The sequence below is a fragment of the Ixodes scapularis genome, unplaced genomic scaffold (assembly GCF_016920785.2).
Source record: "Ixodes scapularis isolate PalLabHiFi unplaced genomic scaffold, ASM1692078v2 PGA_scaffold3__209_contigs__length_174095766, whole genome shotgun sequence".
NCBI lineage: Eukaryota > Metazoa > Arthropoda > Arachnida > Ixodida > Ixodidae > Ixodes > Ixodes scapularis.
Window position 1 is genome coordinate 18,132,807 of NW_024609868.1, and position 25,474 is coordinate 18,158,280.

Below are 25,474 nucleotides of genomic sequence, written 5' to 3' on the forward strand. Positions count from 1 at the left end.
ACAGTTGTTTCATCCAGTTATCTGTTATGTATCTGCAGAAGCGAATTCGGGTGTCCACACTACTGATCTTGCCTCCGCTTATACAAGTTAGCATCTGAGTGTATTTTAGCTTCACTTGCAGATAGCTTACTTCTTAGTATCTGTATAATGAGGAAAAGGAACCTTTTTATGAAAAAGAGCTTTATAAAAGAGGATCTGGAGATGTGTTTCTACAGAAACACAAATGTGATTGAGGTAACTTTCAATGAAAGTGTAGCTTGCCGGTTAAAATCACCTGTGAATTGCATGCGCGTACGCCTCGGACAATAAATACAACACCTGGTCTAGTTTTTGCTGCTCCTGAGATTCCGGGAAGCTGCACTATCTTTCTATTTGCAAAATAGTTCGAATAACAACGTCCAAACTTTGCATTCTAGCCCTAGTCTGGACCAAAACCTCTTGCTAGTAGATGCTCTATATAAGCACGCGTGGCTGTTGTAGCTCATATTGTCAGCAATGGCGATGCTAGTTTCACAGTAATCCCTTCTTACGGAACGCGCTGTGCATGCTTTTATTTTTCATGACTTATGAAATAGAAATTATGGACAATACTAGACAGAAGACGGTTGGCAAGTTCGGTCGTCGGGGGCAGCACCAAAGAAAACAGAGATCCCACCGGTTCCAGAAGCGATGTTTTCTTTTTGGCTATAGCTTTTCGTAATACACTGTGGACCAAAGTCATAATGCGATACATCGACACGCCGTAGGCCAAATAACGCTAGGTTCTTTCACAACATATGTTCTTGATTGGTTTAAAACAATTTTCACGATAGAAAAATTCACAAAGTGAATTCGCGGACCAAAGAAATCGCAAAAGCATTCCGCTTGGGTACTTGATGAAAAATTGCAAAATAAATATGGAGCGTCTCACAAAGGAAATACTGATATTTAGTTTTTATTATTTATTCGGAGAAATTTCGTATAGTCGGAGAAATTTCCTATGTACTGTGGGGGATTCCCACAACTGAATACCCAATTTTCACATGGTTTCCCGGGTGCGTGTCCGCACTTAGCATTTGTGTCACGCAAGGGTTTATCAAGGACCCATTCTAATGTTAGTTACGCGTCTGTTGCAAGTTCACATATCACTATTGCGAATTATAAAGACAACGTGTAATCTTTTTAAAGTTTCATAATGCAACCAGGGCAAACGAGTGTGTTCCCTAAATCGAGCCTGACGTTGGAGGACGATTTTCGCAGTTTCCTATAGTTGATGAGAAAGCACCACCAACATTTATTTTTAGGAGTTGGCCATAAGTTGCAGCAATGGAAGTTTCCATACTATTTTCTCACAATGTTTTTTTTTTTTCGTAGTTGCGCATTATTTAGTTTTTCTTTTCTTGAGATAACGCTCACGAATCTCATGATCAGCCAAATTTCACGGGTGTCCTCTTGTCACAACTATTGGCTTAGCGTAAACTGACCTAATTGAGAAAGTGCACTTCAGGCAGCTGGCCGTTTGAGGAATTGTCTGAAGACAAATCGGCAGTTTGATACTTTAGACACATGTTACGGATAAAAAAACAGGACGCGGAATTGTCTGAAGACAAATCGGCGCTTTGGTACTTTAGACCCATGTTACAGATAAAAAAAAAACAGGATCAACCGCGCTCGGCTTTGGCTAGCAGACGGCGTTCGTAAAATGGCGTCAGCTGTTGCTGGCTTCACGCGGTGGTACCGTGCGTGCTTCTATTCATTCGGCGTTCGTTGCCATGGTGACGGCGAGAAAGGCAGACGAACTTTATGTTGCGGAAGAACGCTGCGGCGCAGCGATACCAGGTGCGTTCTAAGGCCCTTCCCGTATGCTTTTCAAAGGGCGGAAGGCGAACAAAAAGAGTTCGAAATAAGAACTTAATGCAGAATGCTGCATTTCTCTAGCGTCTCATGATTTGACGAGCCTTGCTCAAAACGCATGTTTTTTTGGCCATCCCGCGCCCTGATTTTTTATCCGTAACATGGGTCTAAAGTATCAAACTGCCCATCACGTATAGAAGTTTTGCAGCAGCTGTGCATGGGCACCGCCATAACTGACCTTCAGTTTTTTCCCCCTTATTACGTTTACTTCACTTCATTATTACCCCAGCAGGCCATGCTATCGCCATCTTAGATTTTATTCTGCCTTTCTCCCCAGCACTGGCTTTTGTGGAGTCTCTTCCACACCAATTTCAGTGGGTCGGTATCTCGGTAAAACAAGAGAAGGTCAGCAATGACGGCTGTATTCTGGCGCGTGTGTGAAGCTTCTATAGGCTCGAAATATTATAAAAATAGAAGATCCCTTCGAAGCCAGCAAGAAAAGAAAACGAAAAAAAAATACAAATGAATGTTTATGTTCCAACAAAAAGCGCAGGAGGGAGCAAAATTTAACCTATCAGTGACGGCGCCTCTAAGATTGGCAGAGCATGGCTTGGTGAACGCAAGGTCGGCCATTTTTTACATATCCCGAAGCGTTTTAGCGACCCTCCAGCGCCACCAACAAACCAGTTTTTTTTTTTTTTTTTTTTTTTTTTGACGGCTCGGAAAATTTCACTGGGGAACACAAAAGGGACGAGTACGGCAAGAGGAGAGGGCATAAGTCAAGGAGAGGAGGAGGCTTCCAGAGAATTCGGGGAGACAGTGTACGACATCTGCGGCATTGTCGGGATGTTTTTACTTTCTCGGGAAGACAGGGCATGAAGCTGAGAACGGCACATGCATGGGCAGAGTTTACAGCGTTTCCTCCACCTCTGCTTGTTGCTTGAAGCTGCCGAATGTGACATGCCGATGAATACGCAATGCTCTCCTAAGCGTAGGCTCCCGCGCTTCCGCCAATCTCGGGCCTACGTTTCATCGGCTTTGCGCGCGCCCCAGAAGCAGTCATCGATACCGAAGAGATCTTCAACGACCGCATTCATCACAGGACCTCCGGAGGATTCGTGTGCTGTGTGTGGTGTCATGCGCTTAGGCAAAGCATGGGCGACAGCGGAATAACTGTGACATAGTGCGTGCTCTTAAATGTGTACAGACATCAGCAAACATCTTCCGGGATTGATTTCAAAATGAAGTTGCGGTGAGCTGATTCCCGATTTATCCGTTACAAATTAGTGTCTCCTAATAGGCTCCTTGCACATGATGTCATTTCCCATACCCTCCAGAGAAGAGGGGGAGAAGGAGCTCCCCTCTTATCAGGACCCTCCTTTGTGCCTTCCGGATTTGCACAGGCGTCGCTATTCTCCCCCCAGAAGATTATAGAAGATTAACCCGTCACTCAAAATTCTTACAAAAGCAGCTTCCCTCTCCTCCTTTTACTTGGTGTGCAAATGTGTGCGATGTGACGTCAATGCAAGGAGCCTATAATTCATATGACTTTTATGCGGATTTCTGGCCATAGAGCACAGCGCTACCATTTACCTTGTGCATTGGGCCGGCTTTCTTGGAGCGAGCCGCAAACATTTACCTGAGTAAATATGAGAGAAAAAAAAAAGTCAAAGGCGCGTGTGGGTAAGGTAATTAAGACATGTCGAATAAAATGCCTATGCCACCCTGGTTTCTTTCTTCTGTCTAAACAAACATTGGGAGTTGTATGTGACTAGAGTGCATGGAAATACCTTGCCCTAAAAGGTGATATCGTTCTTGCAAACATGTCAAATTGTCTAATGTTCACGCGACTTCAAAACGGGGTCATTTGACTCTGGAGGCGAGACTCTGTCACGCTGACTCTACCAACCTCATAGAATCAGATGACTCCATGCGTGCCAAGTGGGGTCACTTGAGTTCAGGCATTTACTATTCTCATTTGACTCCAGTGCTTTTGAGGGAGTCCGAACCGCATCAGACTCCTTTTTGCTGCCAGATGGAGTACCTCGACGCCATCACGCAAAAATGGGGAGTCAAAAGCGCATTTGACTCCACCTGACTCCCTTTTTTTCTAAGAGTGTAAAGCAAGACACAAGACATGCCTTGAGCCAGAGTAGACTTCCGCTGTCTAAACATACACGAAACAATTACTTTCGCCATCCTGAAATTAAATTATCAGTGTGCGAGGACACTTGTACACATGCACAAGTCAAGAACGCTGAAGTCCCTTGAGTGCTTCTTGCCGGAGAACAAACTATATGTAGAAACAGTAACGGTTGTAGAAGGTGCTAGAGCAGGGGTCTCAAACACGCGGCCCGCGGGCCGCATGCGGCCCGCGACTCGCTGGGATGCGGCCCGCAGGCAACCTGCTACGAGTCCCGGTCCCCATGTCTCGAGCGCTATAGAAATGGCATGCGCCATCTCGTCGGTTCATTTTCGCTCGAAAGTATACTCTGCTCTTTTAAATTCACATAGTTTATACCTAACTGCGATAATTTTTCCTTTGTTTCGCTTTATCTTTTGCTTCCCAAGTTTTTGTAATGCCAAATAGTTTCCGCCACTAGGCTACACGCGTGAGCTATATATTCGTTGAAGGATGCATCTCGGCTGCGCGAACTCTCGATCAGCGGGAGCAGCTGCATGCCACCGATAAGGCTACGAGCTCGGGATTCTCGCCTTCAAAAAATATCCTCGTTAAAAGACAACTATTTGTTCAGTGTGTTTGGAATACAAAACGTCAGGAAAGCAAGAACTGTGAAATCATCGGATTGTTTCTTAGAGGCATGTTGAGCTTGGTGCTATCGGGCCTTCACACTCATATAAGTTTAAAACCACTGTGCTAGAGGGTCGCTGAAAACAAAGTTCCCAATTAAAATGGCCTCAAAACGGCGTTTGACGTTTTGAATGTTATCAAAAGTCCTCCGAAAGAAGCAATTCTGATTCCCAATAATTAGGCCAGCAAGTGTTTTGCTCTATAGTTATTCTGTGTTAATGTTTATAAAGGTTTTGGTTTGCCCACCATTGAGAACCTGTACTATACTGGTTGGAACTTGCCAAAATATTCATAACGTGACACAAATCACGTCGTTATTCGGAGCGGGTCACGTTTTAAAGGATGTTTCAAGGGACTTTTTTTGTTGCGGAGTAGAAAGAGGAACACTGAGCAGTACGGCTTTTTGAGACACGTTCGCAAAGCCAATAAAATCTTCTCCACCATTCAATGACGTGTATTCAATGTTTTTAAGAAACTTGTCTTCGTTAGATGCCGGCCACTTCAAAACTAATTCGGGAATGTGAAACAAGGTATGTCAATTTCACTGGAAAGTATAAGCATACATCTGCAATAAAATACAGAATTTTCTCAAACAGTATCGGTCATAACATCGGTTGCAAATATAGTGTCAACTTCAGGCTTATGGGACCGTGCATAGTGCGACGTTATCATGGGGGACAATTTACCAAAGTGTCGCTGAATGCCCAACGTGTAATCGAAGTGTGTTTGTTATAAGCAACACAAAGAACCAACTTTATCTTTAGTCGGTGACAGGTTAAGGGTGAAGTGGAAGCTGCTCGCACCTCTTTCCGCTTGTACAGAGAGAACGCTGGAGGCAGGCACGTAGCCAGGACTTTGTTTCGGGGGGGAAGGGGGGGGGGGGGGCGCCCATGACAAAATGCTGTATGAGAAGGAGGGGGGAGAGGCGGTCCCAGCAAAATGGAAGATTACGGGGGGGGGCCGGGCCCCATGGGCCACCCCCTGGCTACGTGCCTGGCTGGAGGGGAGGTCGCCTCCTGTTCAGCGTTCACTCTGCTAAAGCGGAAAGAGGTGTGCGGAGCTTCCAGTTTACTCCTAACCTGTCACCGACTATAATCAAACAATGTCAAACAACTCACGTGTTTTTCATTTTCTTTTTTTCTGGGTTATCGCAAGAAATTGCGCATTTATAGCTGCCGTCAAAGGGTGTCGAAAGAGACGTTATTTAGTTAAAAGGGTCCTCTCATTACTTTTGGATTGGTTTGAAATTTGCGTTGAACGTTCTCAGTCCTTGACGAAATAGGCAACATTTAACGATGGTGAAGTTGGAGCGAAGCGGCTGAGGGTTAGGTTCATGGTTGCCGCACCGTGGACTGGTACGCTACGTCTCCAAAGCCCCTTGTCTCGCACGAGACACAAGAGTCCGAACGCGATCGCGCCTACGTTGTCCACATATATATATGCCACGCTGAGGGGAGCCTGACCAAATCAGTTGAGTCCAGCGCGGTCCAACGCGCTTTGTTCCACTTTTTTTTACGTTTCAGCTGATCGGTGCCAATGCGATCGGTGTGATTTAACAACAATTTGAGGCAGCAGTAAATTCAGGATAACGAGTTCAAATGAGATTTTATTTTCTCCTGAATGTCACACATATCTTGGCGGGAAAAGATCAAGTCGCTTGGCGTGAATCCGACGGCTAACTTTTGTTTGGACGAATCGAGCTGGAGCGGAATGTTTCCAGCTGGAGCGGCTGCCGACTCTAGCACCTGATCATGCATAGCTCGTACATGAGGTCGTCCTGAATTTTAATTACCTCTAACTTTGGCAGGTAATTCAATCTTCTATCTTTTGCCGGTATTGCGGGCAAGCGTGTCCGGTTCGAATTAGGATTACGACCCTTCTCGGTGTAGCGGCGTGTCCTCGAAAACCGTTCACGTTCACGCACAGACGTGCAAACCAACACAAAAGACACGAGAACACCAAACTGAACAAGTGAACGGCGAGAACAGCGCACGACACACGGCAAGAACAGCAGATTCAAATCGCGCACATGAGCCTTCCCGCACACGTCCTGACTGTGTTTCGACATCCCGATTCCCGGATGGGGCGCTCGCCGTGAGCTATAGTGAGCTTGGTGTGCCTGCTCGCCGGTTTGCTGGTTCCGCCGCTGGGAGGCGGGCGTCTCGATGGAGGGCATTTGCTTTTTTTTTTTATATATATATATTTCTGCACATTTAAACTATTTTTCTCTCTGTTTTTAGTTTTCCACGCTCAGTCAAAACGGATTTTTGAAAAAAAAAAAAAAATAAGAACAATACTTCACGGAGGGAAGTATCGTTATGGGGTATAAAAAAATCACACCTAATTAGCCTGCATACAAAAAAATAAAATAAAAATTCTAGCGGCTCTTGCTAACGTTGCTAATCGCAAAGCCGCTTTCTTACAACGCCACCACCGTCCCCAGCTGCGCGTTTTGAACACACTGCGTGGCGCAACAAGACGTTGCGCTGTTTTCGTCTGATCGAACTAAAATATGATGCGCTAACATTTCTTGTATTTTACTTGTCCCCTGAGCAGCCCGACCCACTAATAAGGTAATAACACAAAAAGTGCAGAAGCTCAAATATTGTTGGAGGGCTCCTGTAAGTTTGTTTGGGAACACGCGCAATATCCGACACTCAGTGTATATGTTTAGTTTAGACCCGAATCTCATATCGAGCAACTTTTTTGTTGCAATCATCACGCAGCAAAGTTTTACTGTTTGTTTTTGTCAAAATAAATTGACTAAACACACCCTTCCAATTAAGGCGAGCATGTGCCTTGGCGAAGCATTCTCACTCGCACTTTAAAGACATCGAATGAACAAACACACGCATCGTGCGAACTTCCGGAGGCGACAAAGGTAGCCGTGCCAAACTATACGCGTACGTCAGTCCCCTTGAAAAACTGACCTTAACTGTACTGCAGCACGTGTTAAAGTTCCTCAGAAAAAATGTGCGAACGACAAACTCACTAACCGCGAAAACAAATGCTGGATACGGCGTCAGGCTGTGAAGCACACAGCCATACACACAGCCTCACACCTGTTCCTCGGGTGTACAGAGAGGAGTTCTTCCAATTTCCGAACGGAAAGTCTACAAGGTCAGGTACGCCGGTCCCCCCCGGTGGGCATAGAAAGATCACGTGTAGACTGCCCCCTCCCCCCCCCCCCCCCCCCCCCGTTCCTCCCCCACAAAGGCTATTAGTGTCTGAGCTCATTAACCCATTCGTGGTGTGGGGAACGCTTTGCGGCTAGCCTCTATTAAAAGGCCATTTCTCACGGCCTCCCGCCGGGACGCAGAGGCCGCCGACGTGTTTTGGCACCCCTCTTCTCCATTTTTCTCTCTCTCTCTCTCTCTCTCTCTTTTAGTATTCGTTTTTTCGTTCGTTTTAGTGTGAACTCAAGAAGTTCGGCTGCCCACACTGACACCTGTTCCGTGAAAAGTCTGGTCGCGGTGGTGACTTTCGAAGTTGAAAAAAACGCGTGCACGAAGTTTCCAAATTTATCTTTCTACAGTGTAATCCAAATGGATCTATATACGATACGCTTTAAAGTGAATCGCAAACATTTCGTCCTCTATTACACAAGCTATTTGTTGTTTCTTTAATTTAAATGTTCGCTCTGCTAGCACGTTTCTTTCGCCCGCTCCTCGTAAGAATAAAGTTACCCCTTTGCTAAAGAGTTCGCCGCTAGCGAGATTTAAATTCCCGCGGCTGTCATCCAGATGCTCTGTGTTTGCACCTTAAAGTGTGAATAAGCTTCCCTAATGATTATATCAACTTACGATACCTTATGTTTCGTTGCTGTTTTCTATGTTTTGGAGGACAGGTGCGAGCGGACTATGAGACTTTTTTTTTGTCTCACGGAGAACATTAATGTCACACGTAACGCTCCTAAACCCCGCGCCTGTCCTACGTGGGTATATCGTTGGTTCACCAAGGTGCGCACTATATAATAAACGGTGAAAATGACGCTGGGGCGGAGCAGGCTTCGTACGTGATGTTAAATTGCCGGTTTCAGGCGCCGCCCTTCTGATGATGCCTCTGCATACGAAGAACATCCCGCTACTCGAGGTCACGCGCGTAATTGACCTTGGGTAGCGGGGTACTCTTGTCTGCTGCTTATTGAGCTAATCGTGGAATTTGGGTTGCTACGTATATATATATATATATATATATATACGTAGCATTTTTTTTTCTTCTCAGTTTTATACTCACGCCTTCGGCCTCCCGCCACCATGCCCATATATATATATATATATATATATATATACCGTATAAAACATCGCAAGGTCGGCGGCACTTCGGGTCGAATGACAATAACTGCGCACTTCGACAATGTAAGGACGAATTTTTTTTTTTTTTTTTTTATGCCAAAGCAATAACTGTTTTGTGGAGCGCAGCCGGCGTCGTCTGTAATCGCGAAAAACGGCCCCTAAATTCCGGCTGAGCGAAACGAGCAATGAATTTCTATTGGCCGCGACGCATCCTATAGTTCTAAAGAATGCCACCCCACTGAGAAGCCCTCTTCCTGGCGCTGCGGCCCGCGCGCTAATAAAAAGAGAGGGTGGCGCACGCGCGGCCGCAGAGGCCCAAATGGGTTCTGCGGAGGACAGCGGGGCGCGCTGCCTGTAGGAATGCATTGCGTGTACGAATGCTTTCGCGTTCCTACACGTAAGCTGTCTTAAGTGTCCTCTAGTAATTTTTTTTTTAAGAACACGCGTCGAGTCTGCGGTTAAACACATTGCACAAGGTGTTGATGTCGGTTTTCCGCATTTGGTTTGAAGCATCAATAATTGAAACTCGTTGTTGCTGCCGCTCAGGATGCTATTCGATTGTCAAGCTTATATTATATGATGGAGACGCCATTACATTGCAAAGAAACAGGAACGCACAATTTAGTTACTGATTGCTCTCAAGTAAAACTCGTAGAAATGAAGCGAAAGGTTTGATCGAACTATAAAGTCCCGGTCACACTGCGAATGAATCATTAAAAAAAAATGTGCAGACAATGTCTGAGGCATGTTTCTTCCCTGTATGAGAGTCCTGTCACTTTGGTGTCATACAAAAATGTGCAGCAAACTGCTGGGCACGTAAAATGTTCCGGTATCACTCCGAAACGTTACCTAACCCGGCGTGTACATCCACACGCTCAGAGCGCTCTTCATCGGATAACTTAACACGTGTCAGTCTTAGAAACTTGACAGCAGTTCTTGGAATAAAGATATCGGTGGAGCCGTGCTCGGCGACAACGTTTCTCGACAATGCATTGGAGGGTACAGGCACGCGTTCCCTCTCCCATTCTGAGCGCTGAATAAAGCTGTGCGAGGGATCTCCTCCTCTTCACTGCATTGCCAAGAAGAGTTGTCGCCGAGTATAGTCGGGTTTCAAAGCCCCTGACGGTTTTCCAGAACCTCCCATACTCACCGGAATCATCCAATCGGCATTGATCACGTGCGACTTTTCTACCAGCCAATCAGAGTCAAGCTCCACCGACGAGCCAAAGAACGATTCACGTTAAAAATTGTCCCCAGACATGTTTCAAGCATACATATGTATGAAGCAAACATTCTTGAAACATGCCTGAGGCCTGTCCGGAGTTATTTCTGCCTTCGTGTCTGCAACGCCCTCCGTGACAGCAAACTGCAGGATGAATTCTGCCTTTCTTTTACGCCTGACGGTCCTCTGTCGGCTCGTTTCGTGCTTGACGGCGTTGACGATGGACATAAGTCTAAAGGCCCGTTCACACACTTGTGACCTCTCACAACCGGGTGCCTTGGAACCTCTTAATATCTCTAACAACGAGAGGACACACTGGCGCCATCTATTGGGTAGCAGTGTAAACTGGGCGGCCCGGCACATTTCCTATTTCTCTCGCGCATTATCCTTTCTTTCTTGGCTCCAAAAACTTGTGTCAACGTTATAAACGAGCTTTTTTTCATAGGTATTACGCACATTTGACCTCGGAAATCCCGCAAAAACCTTCGCTCTTGTGAAATGCAGTTCCAGGGTCACCGCATAGATGGCGCCAGCTTACCAAGTATGTTATCTCGTTCTAAGAAATTTTAAAAGGGTTCAACAGGTCTCGTCTCTCTCGGTCGTACTCGGTTGCAAATGTGTGAACGGGCCTTAATGCAACGGCTATATCTAATTCTGACCGAAATGTGCACGGCAAACTGTGCCATGCATGCACTATAGCTGCGGAGTGCCCCGGTCTGCGACGAGGATGCTTATGCGCCGTTTGGCGATCGCGCTCATCCAGAACCCAGAGAGGCTAAACTTTGTTAAAAAGATAGTTTCCTATTCAGAAAACGAGAATAAAAGGACGAGGAAGCGGACAAACGACGCGTCCGACCGGTCACTAAACTCTGGCTCGAACATTTGTTGTTTTTTGTCGTTGTCTTTCTTTTTGCGCTGGGAACGAGCGTATAGGTATACGCTTGTTCGCAGTAGCCCTTTTCGGCATTTAACGGAATGGCGCGCACATAACTAAACAAACAAGCACGCAAATATACTTTTTAGAAGGGAAAAAACAACGTAAAAGACGAGTTGCTCTGGACCACTGCATCACTGCTCAGTTCTGTTGCTTCTGCTTTTATCTATATATTTTTTTTATGTTTACGCCCATCTCTATTGTTGCAAATGTCAAAGAGCCTTTTTTTTTTTCCAAATGCCTCGCTGGTTGTTTGTTATTCGCGTGTTTTTACCTGTTCTTCCGTCTTAGCTCTTTGGTGTTGTTTCTTCCGTTTCTTTTTCTCTTTTTCCACCTGGCGTGTTCGGCGCAGTTTCACGCATTATCAACACGGGCACCAGGTGTCGCATCGGCCAGCGACAGACAGCGAGAGGGGGGCGGGGCCGGACAGTTTGAGAGCCCTTTTCGGAAGTCTGGAGGTCGGCTCAATGTTGCCTGCCGGCTCTTGGTTTTGCCACTTTTTCTAATGGAAAGCGCTTTATTATTATTTTTTTGTTGCCATCCTCCCCCAAAAAGAAAAGAAAAAAAAATCCAATAAGCCGGAATGTCCATTAACTTTCTCTCTCAGTCACTCTTTCCCTCACTCAAATTTTTTTCTCCCTAAATAGTAAAGTGGATAGAAGGCAAAAAAAAAAAAAAAAGTATCCTCACCTTTTAGTTAAAATTAACTCGATAAAAGTTTCGTGTTTGGCTGTGTGGACAAATTACAGCAATATTCGAAGACTAATCGAACATGAAAAGGCACCCAAAAGCCGTATTCCCCCTGCTTGTAAACGTGACACAAAGCACGCACGGTGTTCGCTGTGGACACCATGAGAAAAAATGTCTGCGGACACACGCCTCGAACATGTTCGAAGCATCTGTTGGCTTCAGACATGTCTGTAGAGAGTCGTTTGTCTGTCCAATGTTTCAGGACACAATGATGAAACAGGCCTCGGACAGTTTTTGCAGACTGTTTTGTATGATGTATTAGCGGTGGCACAGCGGCCTCATAGAGTCCCCTATCAAAACGTCGGCGGTCATAATGAAGCTTGCCAGAAACCTCGTCTAAACTTTTTTTTTTTTAAGGGATGATGGTTTTGTGTGATTCGTAATATTCACGGACAGCTAAAGAAATGCGTGGCGTGGTCTATTATGATCAGGCTTCCCGCTTCGTGATTGTTTCTTCGGCGTTCTCAACGGCCAGCGCCACTATATGATTGGCTGCGGGACGATAATGAGATGCATGGGGCTCGACACGCCCTCCGTTCCTTGAGCTGTCGGCGACTATAGCGTTTAGTGCGTGTCTGATATTCTCGAAATTTGCTGAAACTTAAAAAAAGAAAAAAACTGCTCGCTCTCTCTCTTTTTTTTTCACAACGCACGTGCGGACACAGACACGCACAGATACACGCACAGGCACACACAAACACACACAGACACACACTTCGTTTTAATTAGGAAGTAGCTCGTGCAACCTCCTGATTAAATATAGATGTAAAGCCGGGAAGTATATCCGAAGTACGGGCAGGGTGCTATGCTTTCAGAGTCCCTACAGCTGGGGCTATTCGCAACTTTAGCCCGTCGCGCTCGCCCTCTCGCGGATGAGCGAAGAACCAGAGGAGCGGGGACGGCGGCGGAGACGGTGGCAGCTAGGGATGGTCGATCTCGGTGCCGCTCTTAGAGCATGGTTCTGAGCGGCGTGTTCGTGGATCGTGCAATTTTAACGGGAAAAAGCGATTACGTTAAAATATGAATTGCTGCGTTCCGCTTTGCAGCTTTCAAAAATCAACATTTTCATTTTCTTAACGCACTTCAACATCTCCGTCACCTGTGATGGGCTCCTGCCCTGGCTGTTTCGTATTTGCAGCCAAATAAATTTATTTTAGCGTAGTGACCAGCGTCAGCGAGCGGGCGCACGGGAAATCCCGGAGAATCTGTCCCCGACTCTTCCGCCATCTTGCGACTACCGCCCCGCCAGGCACGTAGCCAGGATTTTGTTTCGGGGGGGGGGGGGGGGAGGGGGGGGGGGGGCACCCACGACAAAATGCTGTATGAGAGGGAGGGGGGAGAGGAGGTCCCAGCAGAACGGAAGATTTTTTTTTTTGGGGGGGGGAGGGGGGGGGGGGGCGGGCAACATGGGCCCCTCCCCTGGCTACGTGCCTGCGCCATGCCATGTTGGATTTACGAATTGGACATAAACTACTCAGTCTCTCCCTTTCTTGCACCTCTTGACATCAACACCAGCGAAACTATATAAACCAATTTATTGTCTATTACGAAAAGAAAAAAAGTGTTCTCTTGTAAGATCTGCGGGCATTGCCTGCGCGCATGCATGAAACAGGTTTTTCGAAGATCGAACAATCTGTCATCTGTGCCTGCCTGTCCCTTTCCGCATCCCGCGCCAGCGCGCTTTGGCAGGCCGTCAGCATCGTGAAGTAGTATACATCTGAACACTTGTGAACCTGCCGACTTACGGAAAGGTGCGGAGCAACGAGTTTAATATATTCGACGAGAATGTGGACAGCACCTCGGGAACTCGGAAACGGGATCACCACAGCGTGATATAAAGAAACACCTATCGACATGCGGCTCTAACGTCATGCCGCTGCAGGGGCGCTGCTGTCGACACGGCGCATGCGCAGGAGCTTCCCCTCACGCAAATCTGCAGTTTATTGCGCACGCGCAATGCCCAAACCCGCTAAAAAAAGAAAAACGCGAGCTTTAGAAGCCGTACTGCAATGAAGCTACGTATACGTTACGACTGTCTGGCATTCGGTACACTAACTTTCCTCTGTGTACACAATCCATTCGACGAAATTTCGATAGACCACAGCAAGGAGAAACGCACCGAGGTTTTGCAGCCGCTGATCCGCCTGGGTGCAAATGCGTGCGTGCAAGGCAAAATTCAACCCATGGCAAAACACCTCGCAAGCAACGAGCTCACGTGCATGACTGCCCTCCTACGCAAACTACTCTCTCTATTTGTTTTTTCTTTTTTTACATTTGTCTAAATCTAGCGAAAACTAGGTTTCGTTTTCATGCGTCCAATTTCGTTTTCCCTCTGTCCTCCCAACGGTATCCCATGCGTGCACGCCGCGAACGTGCAACTTTCTTTATCCTGGTTCGTTAGAAACGCAACGGGGGGTAAGTTTAAATGAGGAAGTTACATCCGTACGTTCTCGGGACAAAGCGATGATACGTTGTTTTGTTTTTTCGTGGAGCGTGATCTCGCATCCGCTTTTTTTTCTAGTCCACGTGCACCCTTTCCAAGTCTCTCGCGAACCTCCCAAGTCTCTTTCGATGGCCAGTTGTAGAAGGAAAATAATGACATGAGAACTAATCATAGAAAAAGATGAAAATACCAAAACAGAGAGAGAAAGAGAAACAAAAAAGGGGAGAAAGAATGAGGGAGAGAAAGAAAGAGAGAAAGAGAGAGTCATGTCGCTGAATGAAGTCCCGTTTAGCTTAGTGCATGAACGCATATGCGGCAAACATTTGTGCATGCAACCGTCCTCGCACACCGCATGTTGAAGTCCGAAAACATTAAGAGCGGGCACGCAATTCCCCGCGACCGATAGGAAAGTTTAGATCTCCCATAAGTTTTTTTTTGTTACCATTATTTACTTAATATATAAAGATACATGGTCTTCAGGGCAATATATTTTGTTAAATCGAGTTCGAAAAAAAACAAAAAAAACGATTACTACGATATTTTTGTTCGTTGCTTTTTGTGCAATCTGCCTAAGTGTATCTAGAATTTCGGACGGTTTTCTAAACGCGACACGCATCAAAGGGTTCAGAGGAGGCTTTGTTACTATTTCTTTGGTCATGTGTTTGAATATATACAGTACATCGACTATAGTTAGACAGATGGTAAGTGAGATGCGAACAAGAAAAAAGGTCGCAAGCAATAACTTGGTTGAATAAATAATTGCACATGTTAATCTAATTCATCTGACGTTTTATTATGATGCACTCGTGCAAATGGGAAGATATAGAATAGATAAAGCCAAGTTGCGCCAGCAAGCTTGAGGGTTTAATGATGTAAAAAATATAAACTAAAAGATTTGGTTTTATAATGCACCTTGAAAACATGCTAACGCCCTATGCAAATTCCCAAGATATTTTCAATTTTGCTTATTTCTAGTTAACGTTTGCCTGATCTGAGCCTAACTACTACACTCTAGTAAGCCTTGTATATAGCCGCAGGAGGAACAAATTGTTTGTCAAGCACTTCCTCTCCCATGTAAACCTGGACATTCCCACGGCTCAGGCTACACGACCGAGGTCACAGAGCTTATCGCGCGCCGGACAGGTTCAGGAGAGACCAGCAAATGGGACCTCTCCCGGAAAAATCCGCGAAAACGCTTCACAAAAGCAACCTCCACAGCGTATACCACCAGTAGCAGCGAAACCCGAAGATCCACACGTATGCGTTCTCCCGAACCGAATCCCCAAACGAAAACTGTCCGTGAAATCGCGGCATTTCTGGAAGGAAGACAAAATCGGTCCCAACGGGCACCCAGCGCTTTTTTTCTTCTTTCTTTCCGCAGAAGCCTAAGAAGGGGAAAAAGGAAATCCCTAAGCAATTGGGGAAAACTGCTCGTGCACCCACGGACGAAAAACCCCAGCGGCTCATTTGTAAATTCGTCCCGGTCAATCCGTCAACCGCTCTGGGAATGTCGCGTAGACCGTCATCCCCTCTCCCTGTCGCTGCATGGATCTTCAGTCTCACGGGCGGTATCTTGTGAGAGATTTGAAATTAGCGGATTAGCTTACACCCCCCCCCCCCCCTTCTTTTTCCGCACACAAACACACAAGCTTGAAACTCGCCCTTCTTGTTGTTGTGCTCACGCTGCCGTTCCTCCACTGAGGGTTGTTAGCAGGTCAGGGAGTTTGGGGACGACCGAAGTGAGCGGTTGGGAAGAAGGGTGGGGGGGGGATTTAGACAAAGCCAGCCTCCGGCGTCGAAAACAAGGGTCGTGCGACGCGACGGCTGACTGACGTGGTTGATGAACGACTACATCGCCACCCGGTGGAAAATGAATGAGACAAGACGCACGAGTTCGAAGAAGTGTGGTGGTTGTCTGAGGAGACGAGAAGGATGTGTGGCGCAGCGTGTTTTTGTCCTCCGTCGGGACGAGTTTACACATTTGCCGCCGCGGATTGTTCGTTCGCCCTGCTCGAAGCGTGGTAAACGGGGTTCTGCGAGGCACCCAGTTCGACGACTCGCCGGACTTGTGCACCCTTCCAGCTTGTCGAGCTTTTTTATTCCCCCTGCCTTTCCCTGCAAGAGACCCCTTGAGCTTTACGTCTACTTTATGAATCCTCGATAAGGTATAGATGTAGTTGAACTAGAGATACTTCCCTGTGGCTGTACTAACTAGATCCTTAAAAAGCATTGTTGTAGTTGGTCGTAAAAAACAAATGCAAACAAACGGAAGGTGATATTTGCGTGATACCTTGCACCAGTTGCTCCGACTGTGTGCTTTGGAATTTTCCTATGGGTAGATATAAAGCAACTGAGGCTTGACAGATGATAATTGTGTCGCGTGCACGCTCATTCAACGTGAACAAAAATGCTCAAGAAGCTGCGGTAAAAGCTCTCCCGCGCACCGCTGCACGCTGACTTCCGCGATTTCTCCGAGCAAATGCCGGTTCGTGCGGGGGCGCAGAAGGTGGCTTCACTGCAGTCTTAGGTAGTAACGCGTTACTAGTAACGCGTTATTGTAACTTCGTTACTTTTTTGGTAACTTGTAACTGTAACGGGTTACATTTTAAAAATGTAACTTGTAACTGTAGTTCTATTACTTTTTTTTGAGGTAACGATGAAAGTAACGACGTTACTTTTGTCGTTACTTTCTAGTGTTTTATGAATAATATATCACTGAACGGAGGTGCAATTTAGCCATTCCTTGCACTTTCCAAATCGTCTATTCCGACATTTCGAGTGTCAAGTTGGCCTCGCACAAACTTGTGAATACGTTCTTTCTCGCGAGTCACGACCCGAATATCGCCACGTGTAGATTCTATGAAAGAAATATCTAGTTATCTTTACGCACGCGCTTGTACTTTGTGACTGAGCACTTACATCCCAGTGTCTTGAAGCACTATCCATGTTGTGGTTTTTATTTTTTTCCGTGCAAACGCTTTTTAATCGGGTGAATCAACCGTGAAACAACAATACACGTGGAGGGCACTGCGCATGTCTCGTATTTTGATTAGCGCCACTACTCCGCACTGCGCATGTTTCGTATTTTGATTTGCGCCACTACTCTGCCGTGGAAACTTTCAAACACTAACTTCGAGAAGTAACTGCTGCTAAGTTACAATATAAAGTAAAAAGCGTACTTTTAATTTTATGCAATAAAACGTTGTGAGGAGCGTTTTCTAGTTTTTTCTAATTTTTTTTTGTGTTTTAGAAATGTAACTGAAAAGTAACATCGTTACTTTTTAGAAGTAACTGTAACTGTAACGAGTTACACTTTTGTTCCGGTAACTGTAATGGTAACTTCGCTATTTTTTTCTGAAAGTAACTGTAACTCTAACGAATTACTTTTTAAAAGTAACTTACCCAAGACTGCTTCACTGTCGTTCTGTGTGTAGCACGTCCCCATCACACGCCTATTCAAACTATTGGAGTTCGCGAACCTCTTCTTCTTTATCGTACTGGAGGGCAAGTTATTTCTTCGCATGTAAGAATAAATCGTCTGTTCTCTCGGGAGTACACGGTAGAAATGGAATCAATAAAAACTGAGCAAAACACCCTCAAACACGTTTCAGCGTGTCGAAGTATACTTATATGCATTCGGATGCAATGAGGATACACCCATCAGTTTAACGTGTAACATAGACGTATATTTGTGACCGAGTGTTCATCGCTGAGAGTGAAGGGTGTCGGTATGGGGATCGCAGCTCGCAAAATTGGTGGAAAACCCTAAAATAGAATTTGCACAGATCTGAAAAACAAAACAAAAGGATCTCCGAAACGCTATAATAATAGAAAAGCGTTTCGGTGCTCGACCATGTAAGTTATCTGCAGAATGGCGGATGATTATTTTTTTTTTTATATATGTCGAGTAATTGTTTACATCATGCTGAAACGCCAGAGCAAACATTAGTAGTGGCAGTCCTTTCATCTATCGAAGACGACATTATTAATGCGAGCTCCTATGAAAGGTATCGCGACGGCCTCTGTAAAGGCGCGATCACGTACGGCTAAGACATCGTACAAAAAGACTATCCACAACACCTCTCTGAGGCCTGTTTCTTCCTTGTGTGACCGTCCTGTCCTGTTTGTCATACAAGCAGCTGTCGGCGCACATCTTCGGAGCGTACATAGATGTATGAAGCAAACGTACTTCCAACATGATTGAGGTGCGTCCGCAGACATTTCTGTTATTGTGTCTGCAGCAAATGCTGTGTCTTTACGTGCGATGTATGCGAACAGTCTGACTGCGGAGGGCTACCTGCCATATCAAAACAACGTTGCACTCTCCATCCCGAGTGCTACCCCCTTCGTTTCTCTTCGCTTTCTGTCCTAATACGTTCGAATAAAAAAAGAATAATAAAAAAGGACCCATTTTACGTTTAGAAACAGTGCCACGGAGTCCTCCCCTAACACGCTTTTTTATCTCCCAAAACAAACGTTTAAAAACAAGGTAATGTTTAAAAGCGACCTCAGTTACGGACGACGTCGAATTATCTCGAAGGTACTATACTAATGAGACGCGTTGACAATCGGTGCGCGAGACATGGCTGCCTCCGCTCGCGCGCGCGGTCGTCCTCACGCGCTAGGGTCCATTTCGGTTTTCCGTGCTCCCAAGATTAGCCCAGTTCACATACTTTTCTAGGCGTACCGTCCACAAAAACACACACACCAATGCGCATGGCCGACCGGCCTAGGACTCCCGCATCTGCAACTACACACATCGCCGTCGTGTCCTCCGTAGTCGTTAAAGCGGGAACAATAGACGGGCCCCCTTATCTTCTTCGACACCTGCTCTTCTGCTAAGCCGGGGTGGGAGAGCTGGGTGCGCGCGAGAGAAGAAGCTGACTTTCCAGGGGCAGCGTCGTCTGTCTCTCAAAGTGGCCGCTTAGACGCATCGCTGCTCGTCAACGGGATGTAATTGCGGCCCATTATGGCCGGGTTGCCCCTCGGGGGCCATGCGACAGCCAGATGCGTCCGCGAGGACTGCTCCATGTGTTACACGAAGGTCGAGCGGAATTAAATCGTGTCGTAGGACAGGCAGGCGCAGGCTTGTTTACGACGCGCGTTACAAGCAATCAAATCGGATAAGTGGGGTAATGAATTACTCTCGCGGGGTAATTTTCTAAATGCTCTATCGCATATCATCCCTTCGTGGGGTGATCTTACGAGCAATTTAATTATACCTTGGAATGCGATTGAATCTAGCATACGAAATTGTTGGAGAATAGTGCGTCAATATTTACTTAGTTTCTTGAGAGGTTCGTCACGGCAATTCATTAAAATAAAGATAGCTTTTTATATTTTTGAGGTATATATTTAAAAGTTCTTTCGAGTGCACTTTCCACGATGCTTTTTGAACACGTACCTTGCATTTCAGCAGTTCAGCCAATCAGAATGGAAAAGCGGTATCAATCACCATTTCACGAAGTTAAGTAGTGACAAAAAAAAAAAAGGGTGAACGCCAGCTATAAGTGCGAGTTAATATATTACGAACACAAGATTAACCACGCTTAACTGTACACATCATTAAAACTTTATTATGAGTAGGGCTCGGCGTCGATTAAAGATTTTAACCCGATTAATCGGCACCTTTTAGTCGAATTATTAATAAATTAATCAGTTTCGCTGATTTCCATGCATAAGATATTAACAAGGACATATTTAGACATCTTTCCTCTGCTGATTTCTTAGAGCGCAGCTCTTAGGCGCCCGTTTCCGGCTTGAGTGGCGTCGCTGTCGCCGTCGGCGTAGCTGCGCGTTGCATTATGAGACATTTCCAATAATGACGTCACACGTGACGTCACGAGGGCAAAATTTTCCTGGTAAAATTGGCGGAAAATGTTTCCGCTAAGTTTAGCGGGAAAATTATACCCTCGTGACAGAACTCAAGCCGGGAAAGTTTTCCCGCTTAATATAGCGGACAATTCCCCCGCCAAATTTAGCAGGAAAATTTGAACCTCGTTACGTCACACGTGGCGTCGCGTGGGACGTAACACGGCACGTCTTACGCCCTCCTCTCCGTACCCTCCCCTCCTCCTCCTCAAGAGTTGCGCTCTAACTCAGCATTACAGAGAATTGTAAACATCTTTCATTTTTTTACTAAGCGATAAGCGACGCGATGTATATATTTCAGATTTCAACTTTGGTGTGTTCTTGAGAATAGTCCAAGGAGACCTACAGCTTATTTTTTCACTTTTGGATGCAGAGAAGTTGGCTGATATCCTCCGGCAGGAACGAGCTCATTCGATTGTTCACAATAGTCATTGCTGCGTTAAACAGACACTCGCTTGGCGTTGAAGTGACCGTGCACGTGATATATAATCTTCTCGCCTTGCTGCGGGTCGCAAACGTACCCCTACAGCTTACATTACATTTAAATTTACCCTAAAGTTTACGCTTCATATTGGTGTACTCCTCCAGGTTTGTGAAGTTTCTAATACAGAATCAAGTAAAAGTGACGAACGTACGCCGCGTCTCGTCACTCTCAAGGAACGTATCAGTTAAAGTTTAGCCTTGCTCACGCGTTCTCGACCCAATCAACTGCACATGAGGACACTCGTTAAACAAAGGCAGAAGGCGGGAATAACTGTTCAACCAAATTCCTGAGTAAGCTAAAACGAAAAATAAAAAAATAACTTATTTTGCACTTCCGATCCTGTTGGACTAATCCTCTCCTGTCACTGCGCGCAGTTTCTACTATTGTATAGGTTTTCAGTTTTCGGAGGGTTCCCGGCGATTTTCTTCGAGGGCATGGAAGACGTTCGGCGCGAGCCGAGGAAATGCCACGCCGGGCCCTGCGGCTGTCGACACCCTGCTAACCATGCAGACGCCGTCCTCTCCCTTTGTGTCCTCGGTAGTTTGAAGGGAAACTCAGTCTTCGGAATGTCCACAATTGGTCCCGTGTATATATCCAGTCAATTGCCCAGCTAAGCCGCCTGGCTTTTCTGTCGAACCGCCGCCACTGAACGACGCGACGCGCGGTTCGCCCGTCCACTTTGGGAGGAATGAAAACGTCGCTGATGACCAATTTGGTGAGTTTATGTACATAATATCCATCACCAAATTCACTTGACTACTCCAGGACTCGCTTAAACTCTGTATTTTTTGTTTTGCGATTTAAGTTTTTTATTTGAGGAAAGCGTAGTATTTTATTCTTGTTCTGTTTTGGTTCCTCACAATTCAACCGATTAACCGGTTAAAAAAATGATCGCGATTCAAGCATTTATCGATTAATCGGAAGGTTAATCGATCAATTGCCCAGCCCTAATTATGAGGTAATTGTTAGACGTCCGTCCTTTTATTTAGAGTACAAGGTTATTTATCACTTTAAATCGTGAGGAAAGCAACCACAAAGTGTTATCGCCTTTCTCGCAGACGAAATGCAGCCATGCAAATTATGATTATTATATTAGCGGCTTGGGCATCGACTGGAATAGCGCGGTCATGCCTGTAAGCATATACAATAATCTTGTGCACGTCTTAAAATTAATTGCATTCATGGTTTAAAGAGTCACCATCTTCGTTCAACGAGGCCAACTTCCAAGACAGTGCTCAAGTATTGGAGTTTGCATTTCCTACTGGTTAAATCAACTTTAATTTAATTTTACCTGCATAGGGTTAATGGACGATGTTGAGGGTGCAAACAAGTTAATAATTGCCCTTCTCATTATTGTGCTGCCCTATCAAAAGCGAACAGTTAATTTCACCAAGACATCGATTGCAAAGGCGAACCAAGTTATGATAAAGAGATAAGGGTTACACGAGGCTGAGCGTATACCGCTGGACTGCAAGTATACGTACACCAAAAGACTACTTCCCAGCGTTCCCCCCCAACGGATTTTATACAAAGACAATCGTCGAGAAACAAATAAAATAGATATCGCTCACTCAAGTCAACGGGAGGAGCACGAGGTTTATTGTATACAGAAAACGATGATGAGAACCATAACAAACGCAATAACTCATGTCAACGTCATCAAATAACTATAACTCAGTGAATGAAAAGCATGGGGTCGATGAGCCTGAGAAACGTGTTGCCAGTGGCAGTCTGTCAATTCTGGGACTTGTTTGATCGACTAAAGCAGTGAATTCGGCAAACCGGCCACGTCTTAATGAACGGAATTGCTGTTCCAGAAGGCACTGAACTTTGTTGTCTCCCTTTTTCAGTGGGCACGGAGTCTAACTACACTCTATAGATGAAGCAACCAGATTTTGCTTGACCAGATGATATACGCGTTGCGTGTGACCATGAAATCTGGTGTTTATTTGGCCCTCAATAAAGTTATTTCTCTCTCTCTCTCTCTCTATCTCCATTCATTTGTTTATTCCCAGTACAGCAGCTGTAAAACAAACTGCGTACTTTTGCTTACTCAGCAACGGAATTTCACGACCAGACTGACGGCGTATCCAGCGGTCAACACCTAAACCCATACCAAAAAGGTATACTCCCGCTTACTCCCGGCGTTGAAACTAACACCACCTAGCGGTCAAAACACGAGGCTCTAAAAGGGGATTGCGACTATACCGTCCGCTGGTTGGTCGTCAGATGTACTTTCATGCATACACTGGTATCCTGACAACTCGGGAAGATACATTCAGTCGAAGCTGGTACGATGAGCATGAAAAGGAAAGCATATCCCAAAAGCCAAAGGCGGTTTAGGCAAAGAGACAAATTATTCCGTTAAAACAACCGTAGCTCTCCAATGACTCGCTATGCTTATGTTTGTTTATATAGTGGGAAATTACAGTGAGCCCTGGGTGTCTCCCCCGCACATGATAAATTTAGCCAGCGCAGTGACCTGGGGTCTTTAACGTGGGTCACGCAGTATACTGATACAAGTCCATACGCCTGGACGATGTTCACCCGGATCGAAACGGGCAAGGAGGTGGACCGAGCCCAGGATCCATTGTGGTTTCTGCAGCGAGAGCTTTCGCACCACGTGCTACGAGCTGCTGTGCGTTGACGCACCGAACGGGATTCAAAGAAGCACTGTTGCGTGCATTTCGAGAAAATCTAAAAGTTCGGCTTCATATCCTACGCGCAGTATCCTCCTCGCCCTCTTTCTCGTGCATCGCGCCGCAGCCCCCAGAAAGACGTACCTTGTCCGTCGTCCCGGTCCGAGTGCCTCGAGTAGCTGTCAGCGGGACTCAGCGGCCTGGGCAGGTGGTGAGCCAAGGGGTGAAGCGGGTGATGTCCGAACGGGATCCCAGCCGCCGCCAAACCCGCAGCCGCGGCCGCGGCCGCGGCCGCAGCGCCGGGACCGGTCGGCTCGCTCAAAATGTCCCGTATGAGAAAGGACGGAGGCGCCGGACCGCCGGGCATCGCGTCGTCGTGCTGCGATCGCGAGCACTTGGACTGCTGTCCCGGCGAAAGGTCCACCGTCATCGAGCCCAGCGTCGTGGTCGTGGTCGTAGCTGAGCCTAAAACGAAACCACTCGTCGACACCGTCACGCGGTGGAAGAGAGCACACCGGGGCCGTTGTCTCGTGGCCGTCCGTCGAACACGCGCGAGGGCACGGACAAGTTTGCCGAGCGGACTGAGGGAGCGGCGCGAGGCGCACCGCCTTCCACGTGGGAGGGACTCCCGGCTCCGCCCTCCGCGCTGACGTCAGCTAGGTGCGAACCAATAGAAATTGGGCTTTTAAAAAGCGGCATAGAAAAAGATTAAAGGGAACGAAGAGGTGAGGTGGGGGAGAAGCGAGCTCTGCGCGCGCGTTCGGTCTTGGTTCACGCTTCTGCGAGAAATAAGCGGTTCGTTTTCGGTGATTAGGGAAGCGACGATGGCAAAACAAATCAAAACCAAAAAAAAAAAAGCGTTATAGATGAGAAGAAAATAAAAAGTAGCGGCAGATTTCGTCTTTCTTTTTCTTTTTTTATGCACGTGGACAGTCGTCGTTGCCGCCAGTCGACGGCACTTCGAGCGGAGGCGAGGAATAGGCTGGCACAGAGCGAAGTGATGACACTGAACTTATTAAAATTTATCAAGCAGCCACGCTTTTCGCGCGACTCCTGAACTGCGCTCGCGCTGGCTTTTATGCCTCGGGCGTCTCGCGTCGTAATGCGCGGAGCTTTTGTTTTAACTGCATTTATCGGGACACGCTTTTTTGAGGAGCCTCGCGGCGCGGCGAGGCTCACGCGAATGTTGGATGTTTGCTCGGGCGGCGGCGGCAGCGGCGAGCGCTTTTGTCTAATGAGCGAAGCTGGCGAGAGTGAAATATACTCTCGCTTTTAAACGACCAGTTTAAGACGGTGGCGGTTCTGCTCTCTTAATTAGTCGACTGGGGAGGAGAGTACATGGGGGAAGGAGGCGCAGGCAGATGATAGTCTGCTTTCCAGGCGAGACGCTTTTGTTTGAAGACGCTCCGTCGTGTTGTGGGTTTTAACGGGACAGTGTTGAAGTCTTGGGCGTGCCCCATAGAAAGGCGCGTGAGTAATGGTTCTATTCGCCGCGTTTTTGAGGATGGGTGCCGCCAGGCCGTTTCACGACTTTTGGCGCACGCCTTTCGCTTTTGGTTTGTACTTTCCGGGGAAGTGCACGAGTGTTTGTGGAGGAGAAAAAGAGGGGGGGGGGGGGGGGGGGGGGAGGGAAGCGTTGAGTCAAGAAAAGACGTAATTAATTACGCGGTTTGTTACCAGTGTCGGAATTAACATTTGGTCTAGGCGGGTGTTTGGAAAACATCTGTCCGTTTTGAACACTTTATTTTTTATAGCCGGCACAATGTATAAAATATAAATAAACTAAGTGACGAAAGAGCGCTCACTTAATGTTTCGGTCATATTGTCTCACAATTTAACATCTCAATTATGCTCACCGGATTAAAAGCTTGGCCTCCAATACTGCGCAAACTGAACATAAACAGGCCCATAAGCAATGATTCGTTGTTTTGAATACGTGAACGCGTAAAATATATGATAATAGTGTGGCTAATCGTACCTATATCTACCACATATGACCGGTACCTACAGGCAAATGAAAGTAGCAGACGACACAAACTTGACACGACCAAATACAAAATATGTTCATTCGGATCGTGGCAGTGGAAGCCTTCATGTGAAAGAAAAAACATCACATCTTAAAACCAAGATCAACTATTTACCTTGGGAGCACGTGACAAAGCATCACATTTGGGGTTTACAAAGAGATATG

At 46.4% G+C, this 25,474-nt stretch overlaps 1 protein-coding gene across 1 annotated transcript in view; it reads right to left on the reverse strand.

The window, feature by feature from the left end:
• The window catches only part of LOC8052361 (homeobox protein B-H1), a 50,155-nt gene extending 26,311 nt beyond the window's left edge, over window positions 1-23,844 (reverse strand). Inside the window, exon 1 of the mRNA XM_042292312.1 lies at window positions 23,428-23,844. Coding sequence (XP_042148246.1) covers window positions 23,428-23,713 — 286 coding nt within the window. The 5' untranslated portion in view covers window positions 23,714-23,844. The remainder of the gene's footprint in view (window positions 1-23,427) is intronic.
• Window positions 23,845-25,474: the final 1,630 nt, after the last annotated feature.